Source organism: Crocuta crocuta, unplaced genomic scaffold, assembly GCF_008692635.1.
Source record: "Crocuta crocuta isolate KB4526 unplaced genomic scaffold, BGI_CrCroc_1.0 scaffold170, whole genome shotgun sequence".
Taxonomy (NCBI): domain Eukaryota; kingdom Metazoa; phylum Chordata; class Mammalia; order Carnivora; family Hyaenidae; genus Crocuta; species Crocuta crocuta.
In genome coordinates, this window is record NW_027527853.1 from 3,159,365 (window position 1) to 3,180,391 (window position 21,027).

General features: G+C 42.1%; 1 protein-coding gene across 1 annotated transcript in view; it reads left to right on the top strand.

Moving 5' to 3' along the window:
- TLL2 (tolloid like 2) overlaps positions 1-21,027 on the top strand; it is a 124,009-nt gene that overhangs the window by 58,918 nt on the left and 44,064 nt on the right. The window contains exons 6-9 of the mRNA XM_077780354.1: positions 10,076-10,231; positions 12,948-13,065; positions 17,505-17,683; positions 18,666-18,771. Of these exons, the coding sequence (XP_077636480.1) occupies positions 10,076-10,231; positions 12,948-13,065; positions 17,505-17,683; positions 18,666-18,771 (559 nt within the window). The remainder of the gene's footprint in view (positions 1-10,075; positions 10,232-12,947; positions 13,066-17,504; positions 17,684-18,665; positions 18,772-21,027) is intronic.

The following is a 21,027-nucleotide window of genomic DNA, read 5'->3' on the forward strand; positions in this document are numbered from 1 at the left end:
TTCACTGGAAGCCACTCAGTTTGGGGGAGTTTTTCCTGTTTGGAAGCCATGCTGGAGGAGAGAGGCTGCAGGGCTTGGGTCCGACCTGCACCTTACAGGAGTGAGGGCTCACTGCTGGCAATGGCGTTTCTTCTGCATAGAATGAATGGAGAGTGAAAGGAATAATTTTTTTTATTGAAGTGTAGTTCAATAAATAGCCACCCAGTTTCCCCTATCATATCGTTTTTTAAAATTCTTTTCCTTTTGGGGCACCTGGGTGGCTCAGTCAGTTCAGTGTCTGACTTTGGCTCAGGTCATGATCTCACAGTTTGTGGGTCCAAGCCCTGCCTGGAGCTCTGTGCTGACAGCTCAGAGCTTGGAGCTTGCTTTTGGATTCTGTCTCCCTCTCCCTTTGCCCTTCCCATGCTCATGTTCTGTCTCTCTCTCGAAAATAAACGTTAAAAAAATTATTTTCCTTTTAATTTGGCTACCTCCTTCACTTCTTTTTTCCACATATTACCCCTCTATCTTTTCCCAAATAATGCAAGCTGATGACTTTGTATGCATCCTTTCATTTTTTTCTCCATGCACATGTATTCACATATACACTTAGGGAGAGATATAAACATGTATTCAAATACAAGCTTCACCACTTTAAAAAATGGGATCCTATTTGATATATGCTTTTTACAGATCATACTTTTCTCAGCATAACTCATGAGAAACTCCTCTAATGGGTTTGTGATAACTTTAATTTATTCCTTCGAATATTTTACAAACGATTCCTGATATAGATGGACTGTAATTGATCCAGTCATTCCCTTATCAATTAACATTCACTTCATTTGAGTTTTTGCCTTTATGGGCAATGCTGCCACAGACATTCCTGAACACAGATCCTCACACACTTGGCATGTTTTTTAACAGGTGTTGCTAAGTGCATTTCAAAAGGTAAAACCATTCACATTTCCATAGCCACTTAGGAGTGTGCCCTCTTCACCGTATCCTCTCTAGCACTAGGTGTTAGCTGTGTTTTTAATAAGGTAAATAGTAGTTTATTATTACTTAATTTTTATTTCCTTGACTGCTGGTGACTTGGAACATCTTTTCCTGCCTTTGTCAGTGCTTTGGGGGTGCACTTCCATGATTTGCCTCTTCCTGTCTTTTGCTCATTTTGCTGTTGGGTTGTCAATTCCCCTCTTTTCAGTTTGGCCTCTTTTAGAAAAAGGCAGATTCAGTAGCTCGCATGCCCCCCCCCCCATCATGTGACAAATGTGCATTTGCTTCTGTCTCTCACGGTATATTTCTGGGACCATGTGCAGGGCTCTCTTTAAAATATGTGGTTTCCTGCTTTGCTTTTTCTAAGTATTTTGACCTGTGCCTCCTTAGACTCTCCAAATATTCAGTAGTCTGAGTGGCACTTCATTTTGGCCACAGACACCCAGCACTCAACGCTAACAACGGAGCGCGGGGTGTGAGGAGAAAACCAGAGGGATTTGCTATCACTGCAGTAATGTAGACGCCATACCTAATTTTTCCTTCCTTAGTGATTTATTGTTGGATAAAAACACTCCCAAATGTAGTGACTTCAAACGGTGATTTGTTATCTTTCATGATTCTGTTGGTTGACTGGGCTCAGTGGGGTGTTTCTTTGGCTGACATCAGCTGGGTCACTTACTCAACTGCATTTATCCAGCAGCTGGGCTGGGCTGGGCTGGGCTGGGAGGTCCAAAAAAAAAGCTATAGTCACATGTGTCTCCATGTGGCTCTTCTCTCCACATGGACTTTCATTTAGTGATCTAACCTGAGATTTTTTTTTACAGTATGGTGGCTGGCTTCCCAAGGGAAGAAGCAGAAGCCACCAGTTCACTTAAGGCCTGAACTCAGAGTACCCAGAATGCTACTTCTGCCACATTCTATTGGTCAAAACAAGCCAAAAGTCTGCCCAGCTTCAAGGAGAAGAAAATAGATTCCACCCCTTATTGTGAAAAGTGGCATGAGCTCACAGGAATGAGAGCTGTGGCCTTATTTAGGGACCAACTTCTGCCTTCTTTCACTGCATCTTACCTGCCCACCAGCAACAGACATTGTCAGGGTTCTTAGGATTTACTAGTTTGCTGGTGTAAAATGACTCAACCAAATAAACTTCGACAGTCAGGCGCACTTGGGTTTGCATCCCAGCTTAGCCACTTGTAGCTGGGACCTCAGATAAGTGCTCTAGCTCCGCATACGAGGTTTGGAGAGAATTAGAAGTCATATTTATGCAAAGTGCTAGCCAGGTGTCTAGAATTTAAGAAGTGCTCACTGAATGCAGCTCGTCTACTTTTTCCTCCCTACCTCAACCTCCAAGAATAATATTATCCAGCATTAAAGTGTATCATCCACCTCTGGACTGGGATTCCACAGCTGTTCAACAGCTGCACAGAAACACAACTAAAGGGAGACCGGAAAGAATAAGGCTGCTGCAGTTCATTAAAATTCTGTTCCTGGTAGGTTGGCTTGTGTGTGGTACCTACACTGTACAAGAAATCTTCTTGGGGTTTTTAAGGAAGACAGTGATCATACTCCCCCAGCCACCATGCCTCATACCCCTAAAATGGGCTAAACCCATAGTTTGCAAACCCCCCAATGACCCTGGTTTTTTGGAAGTGGATAATGTCAAGGCTAGGCCAGTTTCTCTCCTCTGTATTGCAGCAGCAGACGGGCAGGTCTTTAAGCATCCAGGGCAAGCCTGATGAGGAAAGACACCCTTGTCACCCTCAAAGGTAAGCTGAAGGCAGGCTGTTCCAGCCCGTCCCTCCAGCCTTCCCTCCGTCAGCTCCATCTCTCCAGGGCACTGTCAGGCGCCAGCCCGGGTGCCTCTTGTTTTTGTTTGAATTAAAGATAAGTTGTGTTAATCTCAGATTCCCCTTTAATCACAACCTGCCCCCTCCCACCACCCCCAGAAAAAGAGACCGCCCAAGCAGGAGAAAGGATCTGAGGAAGCCCCCCCAGCCCAGCCTCCCTGGATGCAGCAGTAGGTTTATTTCCTGGCATTATGTGGCTCCCCTCAGCCCTGACGGCAGGGATTTGTGCTCCCAGCTCTGGGGAGGGCTGGGGGGCTCAGAGAATTGCTCACTCAGCATCCCCCTGGTAGACCGTTTGGTCCGAGGAGTCTCCCTCCCCTGGCGGTGAGAGCTCAGCATGTATTTCGGAGCTGCTAATAGGACTAATGAAATGGAGTGTGTAACCGCTCCTCCAATGAAGCTGTGACTGTTTTGATAGAGCCTGATTTCCAGAACCATATTCATAAAAGAGAATGGACCTTTCACTTTCAGTAATGCTTCCTAAGGGCTTCGTGTTGCAGGAAATTATAATGGAATCTTGTTTGCACTGGAGACCACAAACTTGGATGCAAAGCACCACTCAGTGCCTGGACCCCTGAATGTCACTAATGTTAGCATATCTGGGTGTAACCACCAGCCCTAACTTCAGGCATTCTTTCTAGCCTGTCCCCAAATGCAGACCTTGATAGTGATTACTGAAGCTCACATTGAGCCTTTACCACTGCAGGCATTTGACATTCGTTACCTGGTTCAATGCCTACAACACCACCGTGCAGCAGGAAGCAAGATTCGGGAGGAAGGAAGAGTGGCTTATCCAAGGCCACACAAGTAGCAAATGGCAGCATTTATCTTGAGCCTGAGTCTTCCGACTTCAAACCCCCTGCTCTCAACCTTTGGGCTGTATCAGTGGTTCTCAAACGTCTCTGTGCTTTTGCACTACCCGAGAGCTTTAAAAACCCACATGCCTGGACTCCACTGTAGTTTGACTGAGTTGCCATCTGAGGGCAGGAGGTGGACACCAGAGGTTTTAAAAAGCTCCCCAGTTGATTCATACATGCAGCCAGGTTTGAAAACCATCATGCAGAATAATCCAGTCTCTGCTTTCATCGAGGGGCTACTCTTTAGTCTTCCAAGGTTCGCAGGCAAGGTATGAATTTGCCCATCACCCTGGGGTGGGCGTTATGCAAGTGGCTGGGCTGTTGGGATGTTTGCATCCAGTGTGAAGGTGACCAGTTGAATAATGAAAAATTCCTAGTTCCTCTCTTGAGAAGGCTGGATCCGGCCTGCTTCTGTTTATGGCACGCCTGTGCCTTCCGGACATGGAACATTGAATGGCTGTGGCCATTCTGCTTTTCAGAGAGGACAGGGTCCCCTCCAGAGCCAGATAATTCAAATGGACTGTATCCCTCAGCGCCCCCCCTCCCCGTGTGTTAAATCCTTTCAGATGCCCCCGAGCTTCTCTTCAAATGTAGGACTCTTAGCCACAATAAATAATTACATCCTTCTATGTGGGCTCCAATTCCAGATAGTAGTAATCCAAGAAAATCCAATAATGACAGTTGCATTAAGATCCTTCTTCCAGGCTAAGCAGAACATCTGTTTAGACATATTTTTAATCGGCAAATGCTTCCTGTGTTGAGTCCTCGGCAAATTAAATTTCTCATTGGACCGAGGGGGAAGCTGTCATTCAATAACCCATCTCTGGAAATTATACCCCAGTCTCTTTCCAGGTGCACTTAAGATTTTCCCATGCTGACTCGGCTGCTGACCGGCCCTAACAATACCAGGTCACATGTATATATAGTGCAGCTTGTCTGAGAAACATGGGATATCTTAGTGTTGGTCCCTCTAATAGAGAACTATTTCTGCCCATTCTGCAGAGGAGACTTGGCGGCAGAAGAAAATTAACAGACTTGTTGAAAACCCTATGGGAAATGAATAACAAACTTCCACTTGCTACATCGCTGCCTGTGATTACTTAAGACGTGATGATTCTCAGGATTTAAACATTAAGGGTGTTAGGGTGGCCAACATTTTGGAGGAGTTTCCACTGCAGAATTGTTTGGACTGTTGGGCTGTTTATTTTTAGAATAACTCATCCATTAATTAATTCATTCAAAATACAAAAGCAACTGAATATATACCACCAACCAGGCACTGTGCTGGGTGTGAATTAGAGGGGTGGGTGAGCCAGCCACAGTTCCTGACTCCCTTGGAGCTTCCCTGCCTTTGGGGGCAAATCACATTTGAATGCAATTGGCTGAGATTTGTAGTCTGGGATTGGGATAGCCCATCAGAATATCTGCAGAGGTCTAGTGGGTAATGTCAATGGGTGAAGTGGGCTAGATGGGACAAAAGGAAGTTGGGGGGGGTGGGGGGAGATTCCTACAACCAGAAAAACAAGGGCCCTGACTATGGTGAGCAGGTACTACAGAACTCTAGTGGGTTGTAAATGAGGGAACATGGACCCAGTGTTGCCACATCCTTCTGTTTTTAATGAAAAACTAGAAAATCTGCATTCTTATGTGAAATCCCTTGATTTTTAAAAGTTGGCTTCTAAAGTGATTAAAAAAAAAAAAAAAAAAAGGAACAATGTGGGCCAGAAACATCCAAGCCAAGCAAAGCACATCTGTGGGATGGGTTTATCCCAAGAGTTGCAAGTGTATGACTTCTGATCTAGAAATTCTACCAGTAAAATAACTATTTTTAGGTTTAAAAATGTATTATATGCCAACTTTCTTGTTTATGTGACTAACTGAATTAGTAGGAACCTCTATACAAATAGTATGAAAATAGTATGTAACCTTTCCACCATCCTGAATAAAAGATACACAGTTAAAACCAAAGGATAGAAAGGGAAATGTCCATGATCAGAAGAGAATAGGGAACACAAACCCATAAAACTAAGCTTCAGATGGTGGTAAGACTTCAGAGGACATTAAAACTGGGCTAGGATTTGGGGAACATGAGGCTGGAGTCTTCACACCTATAAATAAAGGAGATGTGGCTTGGTCCCAAGTGAAGCAGGAAGTGAATACTGAGATCTTGCATAAAAGGAACACCCTCAAAGGGCTTCATACTCATTAAAAAAGAGAGAGAGAGTTGAAAAGCTCTGCCTAGTGGCTAAGAAGAGTGGCAAGAAATCTTACTATTTTTCCTTGGCTCTAAGTGTGGCTAAAAAAAAAAAAAATCTATGAGAAACTGAATCTGAAAGCCTGTTCCCTATACATAGGTATAAGTTCTCACATTACATTTCCTAAATATGGAAACCCTGAACTTAGAAATTAACTTAAAAATTGTTCTAGGACCCTAGAATCCCAACAGCCCTGAAAAAAAATGGAAAAATAGGGTCTCACTAATAATTGATGGCATAGGGGGCTCCTTCAGACAGAAATGATTTCCCCTAAAAATGAACTTTAAATGAAAACATTAGGTACACAAAGAGTCAATCCATGAAGGAGAATCAGCAGAGACAATAAATTGGTGAATTAGTGCCCAATGATATAGAAATAATAGAACAATCTGAAGGAGATTAAATAAGTATATATAACATGTCTAAAGAACCAATGGAAGAATTTGAAACTATAGTGGGGTAAGGGGAAACAGGCAGATTTAGAAGCTACTGGATAGGAATCTTAGTGTTGGTCCCAAATAGAGAATTATTTCTGCCCATTCTCCAAAGGAGATTTGGCAGCAGAAGAAAATTAAGAGACTTGTTGAAAACCCTATGGGAAATGAGTAACAAACTCCCACTTGCTACATCGCTGCCTATGATTACTTAAGTCACAATGATAGGTGATGGAATGACCATTAAACTATAAGGATACCTTCTGTTGGTAACAATGAAGGTCAAAAGACACTGGAATACTATCTTTGAAGTGCTGAAAGAAACTGTTTCTATTTCCAAATGACTTGTTTGTCATTTGGAAGAAGAAGAAGATCCAAAGAAATCTAAAAACAAACAAATAAATCCTAAAGCTAATAAGCAAATTTAACAAGATGGCAGATACAAGGCCAAAACCCCCAAATTGCTTACATGTCTTTTTTTTTTAATGTTTATTTTTGAGAGAGAGACAGAGTGCGAGTGGGGAAGGGGCAGAGAGAGACAGAGAAACAGAATCTGAATCAGGCTTCAGGCTCTGAGCTGTCAGCACAGAGCTCAATGTGGGGCTTGAACTCACAAATGGTGAGATCATGACCTAAGTGGAAGTTGGGTGATTAACCAACTAAACCACCCAGGTACCCCTACATTTTTATATACTATGAATAATCATGCAGAAATCAAAAGTTGAAACACAATACAATTTGTAAGCACTCAAAGAAAATGAAATACCTAGATATACACTTTTTTAAAAGTTTTCTTTATTTATTTTGAGAGAGACAGAGACAGTGTGAGTGGGGGAGGGGCAGAGAGAGAATCCCAAGCAAGTTTCGTGCTACCAGCACAAAGTCTGACATAGGGCTCAAACTCACAAAACCATGAGACCATGACCTGAGCTGAAATCAAGAGTCAGATATTCAAATGACTGAGCCACCCAGGCACCCCATTCTAGATATACACTTTCAAAAAATATGTACACTAGTATACTAAAATTACACAAGGCCAATGAAAGAAATCAAGAAAGACCTACATAAATGGAAAGACATACTATGTCCATGGATTGGAAGACTGAATATGGTAAAGATGCCAATTATCTCCCAATTGATCTATAGGTTTAATGTAATTCCTATCAAAATCCCAGCCATGCTTTTTTTTGTAGACATAGACAAACTTATTCTAAAATCTATACAGAGAGACATAAAATTTATATGAAAACATAACTAAAACAATCATGGAAAAGGGGCCTAAAATGGGAGTACTCACTCTACCAGATACTAACGCTTACTCTGTAACTACACTAATCAAGACAATGTCATATTAGCAGAGGGATAAACACATAGATCAGTGGAACAACATAGAGAACCCAGAAGTCAACTCACATACCATATAACCCAGCAGTTTCACTCTTAGGTATTTATCTCAGAGAAATAAAAGCTTATCTTCACACAAACACTTGTATATGAATGTGCATAACAGCTTTATTTGTAATGTCAGGAAACTACCCAGATGCCTTTTACCAGGTGCATGGTTAAACAAACTGGTACATGCATACCATGGACTACTACTCAGCAATAAAAGGAAACTGTTAATACATAAAACAACTCAAATGAATCTCCAAAGAACTGTGCTGAGTGAGAAAAGCCAATTCCCAAAGTTATATACCATAAAATTCCGTTTATATAATATTCTGCAAATGACAAATGTTTTTCTAAATGGAGAACAGATTAGTGGTTGAGAGTTTAGGGATGGATGATAGGAGAGGGGCAGGGAAGTGGATATGATTATACAATGTCAACATGAGGGAGCCTTATGGTGATGCAACTGTTTAGTATCTTGAATGTGGTGATGGATACACAAACCTGTACATGTGATAAATTCTATAGAACTACACACACACACAAGTATATGTGGTGCTGGAGAAATCAGAATGAGATCAGTGGATTACATTAATGTCCGTATCCCAGTTGTGATATTGGACTGTAGTTTCATAATATGTCGCTACTGGCAGAAATAGAGCATATACAGGGCACACAAAGTCTCTCTGTATTATTTCTTATAACTGCATGTGAATCTACAAGTATTTCAATAAAAGTTTCAATATATAAAAACTATTTCATATACAATTTAAAAAATTGAACCTCAACATTATGACCATTGCAAAATTTATTTTCTCGTTTGTTGTGGGAAGTGCAATTTACTCACAGAATAAGGCCTGTTGAATGACTCATTAAAAAAAACATAATTACACATATCAAAAATAAATGAGCGGAAAAAAGCTGTAAGAGGCAAACACTAATCAAACTAAAACTGATATGGTAATATCAATAAACCCAAAATAATTTTTATTATGGATGAATAGTATTGCAGATAAAGAGGGTCATTAATGATGAAAGAAATAATTCACTCGGAGCCCTGAACAATCTTTTGCTTGTATTAAAAAGCATAGCCTTGAACAATACAGAGCAGAAGTTAAGAATAAAGGAGAAAATGATGGTTCACAATCTTAGTTGTCACGGATGTTTAAAGCACTTTTCTCGGTAATTGATACATCAAGGAGCGAAAATATTTGTAGATAGAATATGTGAACGACATATGTAGCACCCTTTAACTATCAATTATGGAAATTGATGCACATTATCCCAAGGACATATGGAACATTTATAAAACCCAATCACATACTGGGCTACAAAGATTCAAAATATCAAAGAATTGACACCTTGGAGCATGGACTAGTCATCTATGGCCAGGAGGCCAAATTCAGCCTGCCATCTGTTTTTGCAAATAAACTGTTATTGGAAAACAGCCATACTCCTTCATTTACATATTGTCCATGGCTGCTTTCACACTACAGTGGCAGAACTGGATAGGTGCAACAGAGAATATATTAACCACAAAACTCAAAATATTTTTACTCTTGGCCTTTTACAGAAAATAGTTTGCTGACCTCAAGGCTTTGAAAACAAAACTTTACATTGTCTGAATGTCAAAGAAAATGAATGTGCATTTCAGTTCTTTGGTTGCCATAGGTTTGAGCGATTTTATCCCACCTGTCTGTCTCTGCTATTTTCGGGTGCCACACCTTGGACTCAGAACCTTTACAGAGCTTCCATTTCTTTTGCACATTCCTCTCTGAAAGGTCCAGCTGTACCCAGAGACGGGGAGGAGTTGGAGGGTTTTATGAGGCTCGGCTTTTTCCAGGGGGTTATCTTGCAAAGAGTTTATTTTCCCAGCATCACAGACTGGTTCACTCTATTTGTCAGACTGGCCAAATCGTTTTCAAAATTTACAACATTGATGGGCATTTCATCAGGGCAGGGGACTGGCTCAATAATTTCCCTCAGATGTGCCCAGTGCTAAGAAGAGAGCACACCCCTCAACTCGGCTCCTTCCCAAAGGGCACATTGTCCGGGCCCACTTGGGTCTGAGAGTCTCAGGCTGCCCTTGAGCCACACAAGGCCTTGTTCAAGGCTTCCAACAAGCCAGACCTGCTTCCCTCGTAGGCCTGGTACCCTTACTAACACCCAGGGGTTCAAAACCCTAAACTGACCAAATACCCCTGTAGAACACATGTTCTTCACACCCCTTTTTGTGGATTCATGAGTAATATGTCTTAACCATAACGTACAGAAGAATTCAAGGCAAAGTAAATGGCAGCATGCCTCTCTTGCAGATGGCCAGGAGAATCCTATGCTTCTGCAGAGCCCCGGGACCTTGGAGGCCAGAGCTGAGACCTTTTCTCCGCGTGTCCGAAGAGCCACAACCTCGAGGGCAGAGAGGATATGGCCTGGAGGGGTCATCCCGTACGTCATCGGAGGGAACTTCACTGGTCAGTGGTCCCAGATGAAGCCTCCTTTGAGGCTGGGTGCTTAGTCTCCCTAGGTTGACAGTGTCCTCCCAGGAAAGATTCAGGTGGGATGGAGCCGATGCTGGGGCCACAGCAGTCCTACCTGCTAATGCTCCATGTGCAGTATGTCTGGGGACTCTGCAGTCTCTGTTAGGGCTGTGTCTTCAAAGGTGGTCACATAGTCCCCAAGGCTTCGTGCAGGGGGTGACATAAAGGCCCTGGTCTTGAAATATAGTAAGGGTTTGCACAGTGGGTATGTGAGCATAGCCCTCCGGAGAGAAGGAAGCCGTGAGCAGCTGCACAGGGCAGCTTACCTGTCTTTGGCCTGGATGGGCACCCTGGACCATCCCCACCCCCGCAGCACTCTGCCCAGTAACCAGAGTGGCATCCCTGGTGGGGCTGTGGGCTTGCCAGCAGTACCCCCTGGGGCAAGTCTCTTAACCCCTCCTGCCTCCCGCCTTTCTTCTGCAAACAGAGATGATAATCCATAGGGTTGTTCTGAGAATTAAACGACTTAATTTAGATAAAGCCCTCAGAATAGTGCCTGGCACATAGTGATATTTGCTCTTGGTATTATTATCTTTAAAATATGTATGTCAGCCAGGGGCTTCCCATCACTACAAATGAAGCTGAAACTCTTGACCATGGCCTCCAAGGCCCTCTTCCAGGCAGCCCTTGCCCCATGTCCCACCCGGTCTCCTACTCTGTTCCTCCTCCCTTCTCCCCAGTCCCTGTGTGCTGGCCTCACAGGCACCTTGCCTTTCTGGAACATGCTCATCTCACAGCTGCCCTAGCATACCTGCATTTGCCCTCTGTTCGCCTAGAATATTCTTTCCTCAGACCTTCTTGTGGTTTCTTCTTATCACTGGCATCTCAGGTCATATGGCATGTCCCCAAAAAGGCCTTCTTTGCCTCCCCCAATACCCCCGCTACCCCCACAAGCCACTCACTCTCAGCACCCCACTTCCTAGTCTTCGCAGCACTTCCCATTACCTGAAATGCTTTGGCTTTTATTTTTGTTTTGCCTGTTTTTTGTCTCTGCCCAATCGCTGTGGGAGCAGGGATCTTTTTTTTTTCTGTCTTGCTTTCGTTCCTATATCCGCAACACCTAGAACAGAACAGTAGTAGAACAGAATGTTCAACAGCTATGACCACAGCAGGCCCGTGGCCAGTATTAGTCAAATGCCTGAGAGGAAAGCTACACGGAGCTGCCTCTTCCAGGCTCTCAATTCTGGCGGCATCTACGAGGTGGCCTCTCTGCAGTTCTGTGGCTTCTGTGGGAGGCTCTTGATGAGGCAGATGTCCCAGAGCCACTGAAAACCACTGATGAGTAAAGGCACCATGAAGGCGTGGATGACAGGGACCTGGGAGCTGGTGGAGAGCATGCGGGGCCTCCAGGTGGCCCCCCTCCTGGCAGCATCACTCATGCGGCAGCAACCCAGGATGCTTGCTGGATACTTAAGTAGGTGCTGGTGATAAAAAGGCCACCAAGACTTCACCTCAAGGAGCCTCCGGTCTACTATGCCTAAAGGAGTGAAATGTGGGAATTTTGACCTGCTACTCACCTTCATCCTCTGGTGCTTAACTGCGTTCTTTCAGAGCCAGTGTGCTTTTCTGACTAAAGATGTATACAACCTTCATCAAAATTAACTAATTTTATAGAGAGAATTTTCTTTACATGGTGGTTTTTGTTTTTCTGTAGTTAATGGGATTGTTATTTTGGTGAGTGATTGAGCTATATAAACACTTTGAACTAAAAGTGTCAAGATGTAAAAAACAAAAAAACTGGACAGCTAGGTGACTATGTGTGCTTTGGGGACAACAATGTGCCCCCACCCCTGTGTCTCCCAGATTATGATGGGGGCCCCTCCCGTGCTTTGTTTGTTTGCCTTTGGCAACAAGGTCACTCTCGAACTCAGATCCCACCCCTAATCATCATTCGTACTACCCAAACCACTATGTTTTCTAGATCCTTCTCATTGTTTTTAGCAAAATCAAAATAGTCTTCTTTATCTCAGATTGATAGATTTTTTTTTAGAAGAATACTTACTGACTGTAACTATCAGCCAGAGTTCACAACTACTTTGTTGTTGCTCCCAGACAATTTACTTCTTGTTCTATTTTTCAACACATTTCCATTCAAGGAAATATGAGGACATGTTCAGAGAAGGTATGAAATTCACCTGTTTTCAAAGGCTTTATAGGAAATGGGGCTCAAGGATCCACCAGAAAACACCTCACGCCCATGCAAAAGTAGCACAAATGTACATGAAAATAAACTTTTTAGACATATGGACATACCTTCCTATAGATATAAAATAAAATGAGGCTGCAGAACGCAGTGCCAGTGAGCTCCTTCAAAAGCCTAAAATTTCCAAATTGAATAATCTGGGTAAGATTTTTTTTAAGTTTAGGTAAATACTTTCCATTCATAGTAGAAGTTGGGGAGTTTGGGATATTCTGAGCATCTATTTTTACCCTCTTTTCCAATCCACAAGCCCTTACTGAGTTCGGGTAATTCAGGAAAGTTATATCTTTAGCAAGGGCAATCCCTATTCCTGGTGCATTTCTATTCTGGGTCACCCGAAGAAGCTCCTTTTGATCGCTAGAAGGAGTGTTGTAAGTCAGCATGCCTCACAGCATCGAGGGAAGGCATGGACCTATCAGTGGAATGATGAGCCTTGCCCTGTCATTTCAGGAAGCCAGAGGGCCATTTTTAAGCAGGCTATGAGACACTGGGAGAAGCATACCTGTGTGACCTTCGTAGAAAGGACTGATGAAGAGAGCTTTATTGTATTCAGCTACAGAACATGTGGGTAAGTAAGCAAAAGCAAGGCCATCTCAGCTGAATCAGAGGCAGACAGATGTGATGACTTGTGAGTCTTGAATTTTCTCCGTAAAACCAGATAGTTCCAAGGAGCTATGTTAAATAGCAACCTAGGGTTTGTCAGAAACTCCCCTTGCCCTCAATGAACTCACAATCTGGTGACAAAGTAAGTGGGTTAAGAAGAAGACTCTAGGAAGACAAGGAGTCTGGATCTCCTGTCATGGGAGCAATTGAAGGAACTGGGGGTGTTTCATATGGTGAAGTGGTTCTGAACCAATTTGAGGTCAGTGATCCTACCAAGAATCTGATGAAGCTATGGGCTTCCTCATGACAGATATACATATACATGCAAAATTCAACGTGTAACATTATGAGCTCTGTGGGCTTACAAACTTCTTCCAGAAAGCATAACACACAATAAGATGCCTGGATTTTGGTTAAACGTATCTGTTATGCCAATAAATGTAAGTGTGATATACTCTCTCACTGAAAGAAAAAGTTTCCCGTACTGGTTCAAATACTTAAATGCAACTACATGGCATATGTATGAAATGACTGCTGGCAAAAATGACCCAGAAAGGGTTACATGTAAAAGGAAAGAAGGCATACAGGCAAATGCTAACAAAAAGAACATTGGGATCATAATTTTAGTTACAGACAAGGCCTTTTTTGTTTCATTCCCATTTTGCTTTGTTTTTAAAGTCAGAAAGTGTTAAAAAAAAAAAGTTGAGGCCTTTTATAATGAGAAAGAGTACAAGCTACAGTGAGAATATAACTGTCATAAATCTTTATGCACCAAATAGCATAGCATTACGAGTCATAAAACAAGCCCCAGGGAATTCAAGGGGAAATTGACAGAAACACCAGCGGCAGGCAACTTTATTTCCTTTCTGTCAACCCAAGTAGATCAATGTCAAGTTGACCAAAAAACAAGTAGAGATCTGTTGAGGATTAGAAAAATGTAATTAAGAGTTGATCCTATTGGGTCTACCAGATTCAGCAATCTGATAATACATCTTTTCTTTGTAAGTGCATGTTGAACATTTATAGACAGTGTCCAACTATTAAGCATTAAGAACACCTCAATGAATTCTCAAAAGCAGAAACAGCATTAAAAGGCTCTGATTACAAAGCAATGAAACTAGACACAATAACAATAAGTAGAATAAACACTCCTGCATTACCTAGTAAATGAAAAGCTCCATTTTTTTGTTTTTCACAACTCTTAGGTCATAAAGAAATCAGGATTGATATTACAAGATGTCTAGATAATATAAGCCCTGCAATTCTAAATTAAAGAGCTACGGCTAAACCTGTGTGTGTGTATGTGTGTCCCCCAAGAGCCCACATTGGATTAAACAATGATAATTCTAGAAGCATTTCTGTTAGAATCAGAAACAAGTCAAAGGTGTTCATGATCACCACAATTATTTTACGTGTTTTGGGAAATACTAGCTAATATAGTTAAATAAGAGAAAAGAAATACAGGTGATAAGTATTGGCAAGAATAAGGCAATGTTTGCATTGTTTGAAGTTAATATGACCTGTGTCTAAAAACCCAGAAAAGCAATTGAGAAACTATTAGAAACAAAAGGAGACCCTAGTAAGGTGACTGATTACAAAAGTAATAAACAAAATAATTACTTTTCCTTATAATGAAACAATCTGATACCCTTCTATAATAGGAAAAATATAACTTTAATAGAAACATAATAAATAATATCTCTAAGAATAAACTTAATAAAAATGCAAGAATGTGCCAGACCTATAAGAAGAAAATGCTAAAACTCTAAGGACACTTAAAAAAAAAGTAAAAATGGAAATGCATACCACTTCCTGGTATGGGAATATCCAACATTGTAAAGATGCAGAACTCACTAAAATAACGTATAAAAGCATGCCATTCAGATTCAAACATCTACATTTATGTATATGTGGGCATATGTGTATATATATTTCGACAACTTAAATAAATGACACTAGAGTTTGTCTGGAGGAATGGCCATGTAGAAATAACCAACAGAGAAGGAGAGAGTCAGAGACAGAGACAAAGAGAAGGAGAGAGAGACTGAGACAGAGACAGAGACAGAGAGAGAAGAGAGAGAGCTCAAAAGAGAGAGGAGAAAGAACACAGGGACAGAGGGATGGAGGTAGGGAGGGGATTATGGGAAGTGGTCTGCTGGTGTGTTCGAACATCTAGGATTTAAAATGCAAATGAAGATAGTAATAATTAAAACCATTTGGAACAGAACAGAAGAGTTTAAAATGAATATGCCTATACACGAATTTAGGTAGCATTTTAAATGAGTGAGAGAGAGCTGGATTAGTCATTTGGGATATTTTAATACTGAGGTAGACAGCTTGTCATGAAAAAAAATAAAGCTGGATTCCTACCTCACTTCTTACATCAAAATGATTCTAGCTGGATCAAAGGTGTATACATTTTTAAAAGGAAACATAAAGAAATGAAAAGAAAGACTTAAAAATTATTTTAAAAATTGTATTATTTTATTATGAGAGAAGCAAGAGTAGATTTTACTCATAATCTTGGCAGATAGATGGTCTTTTCCAGCAGGATGTAGGAAAGTGAAGACATTCCGTACATTGAAATTTAAAAATTATATATGGTGTAAACAAAGCCAAAACAATACATAAACAAAAAAGCAAACTGAGAAACTAAGTGAGAAAATTATTTGCAATATATTTGACAATCAAAAGGTTTGTTTTCTTAATTCACAAAGGGTTCTTACATATCAGTCATAAAAGATGGACAGCCCAAAAGCATGTGGGGAAAAGATGTGATCACATAGCTCACAAGAAAAAAAAAGTACAAATGTCACAGAAAATATGGAAAACTATCCAGTCTCAATACAGTGAAATACCATTTTTCACCTCTCCAACTGAGAACAAGAATTTGGTAAAGCCAGTGTTGGCCAGGCTGTATGGAAATAGGGCTTTAAAATATATTATTAGTGGGCATATAAGAGGACCCAACATTTGGGGATTGCAATTTGATGGTATCTATCAGATCTCAAATGCATGTACCCTTTTATCTCTCAATCCCAATGCTATGAACAAGATTCCAACCATTTATTTGTTTTGCTTGCTGTTGTTTGTTTTGTCTTCCTCTCCCATAAGGCTTTGTTTAAATAGTAAAGATTGGAATCAGCCCTAATGTACATTAATAGGAGTCTGATTAAAGAAAATTTAGCACTATGTTGCTTTGAAAAGCATGAAGGAGATCTGTATGCGCTGTTATAAAAAGATCTCTACATTAAGGAGGAAAAAAGGTAAAAATTAAGGATGATGTACATAGTGCATTTTATAATAAAAATATATGTATTTAATTTTTCTGAAGAATATCCAAGAAACTGTTAACAATGGTTATCTTTGGGAGAAGAGATTAGAGATGGGGGGTTAGAGACTTAATACTTGAATCTTTTGAACATGTACTTTTTAAAAATGTTTATTTATTTTTTAGAGAGAGTAAGTGCACAAGCTGGGTAGGGGCAGAGAGAGAGGGAAAGAGAATCCCAAGTAGGCTCCTCATAGAGACCATCGTGGGGCTCGAGCCCACGAACCATGAGATCATGACTTGAGTCTAAATCAATACTCGGACACTTAACTGACTGAGACACCCAAGCGCTCCAGAACATATATTTTTTTGAATGTTTTTTTTAAAATTTTTTTTAATGTTTTATTTATTTCTAGGAGAGAGAGAGAGAGAGAGACAGCGTGAGCAGGGGAGGGTCAGAGAGAGAGGGAGACACAGACTCTGAACTAGGCTCCAGGCTCTGAGCTGGCAGTCAGCACAGAGCCCGACGCAGGGCTCGAACCCACAAACCGCGAGATCATGACCTAAGCGAAAGTCGGACGCTTAACCGACTAAGCCACCCGGGCACCCCTTTTTTTAAATGTTTGATAGAGGTTAGCTGGGTCATAGAGGTGGTGGGGTTGTGGGCCATTTTTATTTCTTTTTTTACACCTTTCTATATTAGGAATAATATATAATAAGATGTTAAGAATAAATGTTATTTGAAAAAGCAATTACGCCCAGAAGGGGGGTCATTTCTAAGGCTTTTCTGATAAGGGTACATACCATGCTTTACAGAAACTCAGCTGACTCGTCGTCATCAGAGATCATTGAGGAGAGACTTGGGGGTGCAAGGCTGAGGAGAGTATGGGCTTTATTCCAGGAAGACAAGCCTTACCTTCTTTGGGTTCTCAAGTGGATCTGTGACCACAGGTTTTGGAAGGAATTTCTGTATTGGGAGGTAGCTTGGACAATGAGTGTGCTTTCAGCTCTGAAAGTCTGTTTCTTTTAGATGAACCTGTGTGTGCACGTGCGTGTGTGCACACACACACAATCACGCACAATCACACACAAGGGGGAGAGTGGCTGACCTGGGTATTTCTGCAACTGTCCAGCTGTTGTTCCTATGTTGGACGCCGAGGAGGAGGCCCGCAGGCTATATCCATTGGGAAAAACTGTGACAAGTTTGGCATTGTGGCACACGAGTTGGGCCATGTGGTTGGGTTCTGGCATGAACACACCCGGCCCGACAGAGACCAGCATGTCACCATCATCAGAGAAAACATCCAGCCAGGTAAGGAGCCAGTATCGAGTCTTGGAAGCCACCGGCCAGGAAGGTGTCGTCCACCGGGTCAGGCAGGAGTACAGGACAGGGGGTTCAGGGAACCAACCCATACTCATTTGTTAAGTAAGGAGGCAGCAGCCCTACTGTGTAGACATTTGTCACCAGCACCGCCACTGTCATTTGTGGTCCTTCCTGGGAGGTCGCCTGCCATAACTTGTAGGTTACAGCAGAAACAAAATGTCTTCCCGTGTTGTAAAAGGACAATGAAATCCAACTCCATTTCCTAACAGGAACAGAGTGGACATGAATAACTGTTGCAGCATCAAGGCTGATAAGCCAGAAACAAAAAACAGAAAACAAAAAAAAGAGTTCTCTCCTGGTTGCGTTTATAAGAATCACTTTTGCTGACTTCAGCAACACATCCTTTTGAAACTGAAATACAATTAGGACATGAATATATGTAAAAGTAGTATTTTGGCCTGGAAAATTTTCTGCCCCAAGGCACACAGTATCTAGACTAAAAAACAAACAAAAAACCCCACTTTTAAATGATTTTATATAAAAATTTATATTGAACATGAAACTAGCTGGTTGAATAATATGGTTGCCTTAAAATGCTTGCAAGGGTCTGAACTGTGAACTATTTGGAATTGAACTTAACTCTGATTTTTCGTTTGTTCTTTAGTAGCAAGGTCGGAGATTATTTTTCTAAGTTTTTTCAACAATCAGATTAACATTGAACCTGCCTACAAACTTAGTATACGAGTTTCGAGGGGCACTCGGGGAGGGATTGGGTGGTGGGGTTGGGAGAACAGGGCTGTTTGAAGTTTCAAATTTCCAGTCTGTTAAAAACAATGCAAACGACCACAGCCCCGTTATTTGGGCTATCAGAGCTCTCAGAAGTTGCTATGGGCCCTCCTTCTCCCCTCTCTGCCTCCTTTCAGGTACCTGCCTTGGTTTTCAAAGGCCTTAACAGAGTGTTGTGTCACAGGTCAGGAGTATAATTTCTTAAAAATGGAAGCTGGGGAAGTGAGCTCTCTGGGAGAGACCTACGACTTTGACAGCATCATGCACTACGCCCGGAACACCTTCTCAAGGTCGGAATCTATGCTTATGCCTCATCTGTGTTTTACTGTGCCTGCCGCAGGCTCGGGCTGGACTCCTGGGGGTCTGCGGAGAGTGGGTCTCTGCATGCTCTTAGCACAGTTGGCCTGTCTGTCCTTGAAATACAGTGGCCTCTGGGCTGCAGTGAAATATAATCTAATCAGGTTCCCGCTAATAAGATTGAATCCCATTGTGAAGCTGGTGTTCCATCATGCCCTAATGTCACAGGCAGCAAACTGGAAAGGAGAAATTATCGAGAGGTTGGCCAGGATAATAACTTAGGGGCTCTGTGTAAGATTTCCAGTGGGTGGGGGAGTCTTCTACAACACGTCCTTGATGTAAGCCTGGCGGTGCTTCCCAGTTCTCTTAAAGAGGTGTGGTTTATGGGAACCTAGACCGTATGAGAGCTGGGAGGGTTGTAAATCACGGATTCATTTTAGAGGTGAAGAAAATGAGGCTCCAGACAGCTCGAGGGCACACAGGTAGCTGGGGTCAGAGTGAGAACAAAGATCTAGGTTTCCTGCCTGCTTGCCACGCTCCATGGTAGCCGGTATACCCAAGTATGGCCTGGCCGGTGATTTACAGCCCGCATCGGCAAGATCTGTTTTGATGAGTTATTGCTGTGCTTGACTGGGTGTTAAGTATTTCCAATATCGCCCTTGCTTCTAGACTATATGAGTGTTTTGTATGTGGAAATGTCCCCCCATTAATCCCAGTTTTGTGGGTGTTTCCACTCTGAGTTAAAGGAGATACAAGGCAAATGGTCCCTCTCTTGCCACTTTTTTTTTCTCAGTTTCCTATTAAAACCAGCTTGTTTGCTTTCTAATTATGTATTTAATTACTCAAAAACAAAAGATTTGATGGGGTTTCCAGTATATACACAAGATGACAAGAAACAAGTAAATGAGGAAACTTGAGGATAGAGGAAGGGAAAATAAGAGTAGGTAGCTGCACTGGAGCTTGAAATCAATTGCCTATTCAGAATATAGGCCAGAAAGTTATGTACATTTTGTCAGACTGGCAGCAAATCCTGCCCTGTGCTTCTCAGCAATTATAGTAAAGAAGGAAACAATCCATTTCATGAGCCCCCATGTCCATAAAGATCAAAGAAAACCATTCTTTCAGGAAACACACAGCTCTTGGGAGTGTGTACCGGGCTCGTTGGCTCTTGGGTAGGCCTGCTTGAAGCATGCTGTTGATGAGGTCATAGGGCTGTGGGAGAGACCCTCCAAACCTCAGCACCTCGTGTTCCCAGTTGTGGGGAGAGGGTGGTGCTGTCCCTCTGGCCACACAGCTGATTTAGTTGTGATCTCCATCCTGCACCCGCGGCAGGTCTCTCCAGAGCCCTAACGGGTGGAGTTTTGTCAACATCAGCATCTTTGAACAACTGGCATGGGAGTGACCCACCCTGTTTTCATTACTCTTCTCCTGGCTTCTTGTCAGAGGATACAAGGTGCACCGTGTAACAAAGAGACCACTGGATTGAGAGTCAAAGTCTGGGTTCCAGTCCTCGTGTTCTCATGCAGTGTGCTATTGAGGGAGGTGTAGACAGTAGTTAGGGATACCTTTGTGCTGGGTCAAATCTCCACTTCCTTGGGCATCAGTTTCCTCATGGGAGGGTTGGATTAGATGCTCTTTGAGCCCCTTCCAGCTCAAACATTTCCTGTTGTAATTTCTTAATCTTGTGCAGATGGGCGAGGCACTGACAGATATGTTTGCAATCATTGCCATGTGGGTATTCGAGGCTTCCTCTCCCACATTGGGAAAGGAGACTTTGAAGGACCTACTCTGGGGGTTTATTGGGGTGTCTAAAAAACAAGAGGGTAGACAGGATGAGAGCCCACCATGCAAAGGTCAGAGCAGGGATGCTTGGGTGTGGGAAATGGTGCCTTGAGGGTTTGGGAAATGGTGTAGGAAAATCTGGTCACAGGACATCAGCCCCAGGGGTGGCAGGCTGCTAAGTAGAGACAAAGTATTGACTTTGTAGAGAATCACTGTCAAGTTGGCCAAAGTGAGAAGGTTGTACTTTGTTTGGGTCTTGTTTTCCATACTTGTCATGACTCTTCATATTGCTTTATAATTTGTCTATTAATTATTATTATAAATTCATCTAATCCTATGTACCTGTTATATCCCCCTGTTGCTCACTAGACTGAGATCTTTGAGGGCATCCTCTTCTCTAGTCTCCAGCACCTACCATGGTGTCTGGCACAGAGTAGATGTTCAATAAATATTTCTTTGTTTTTTAA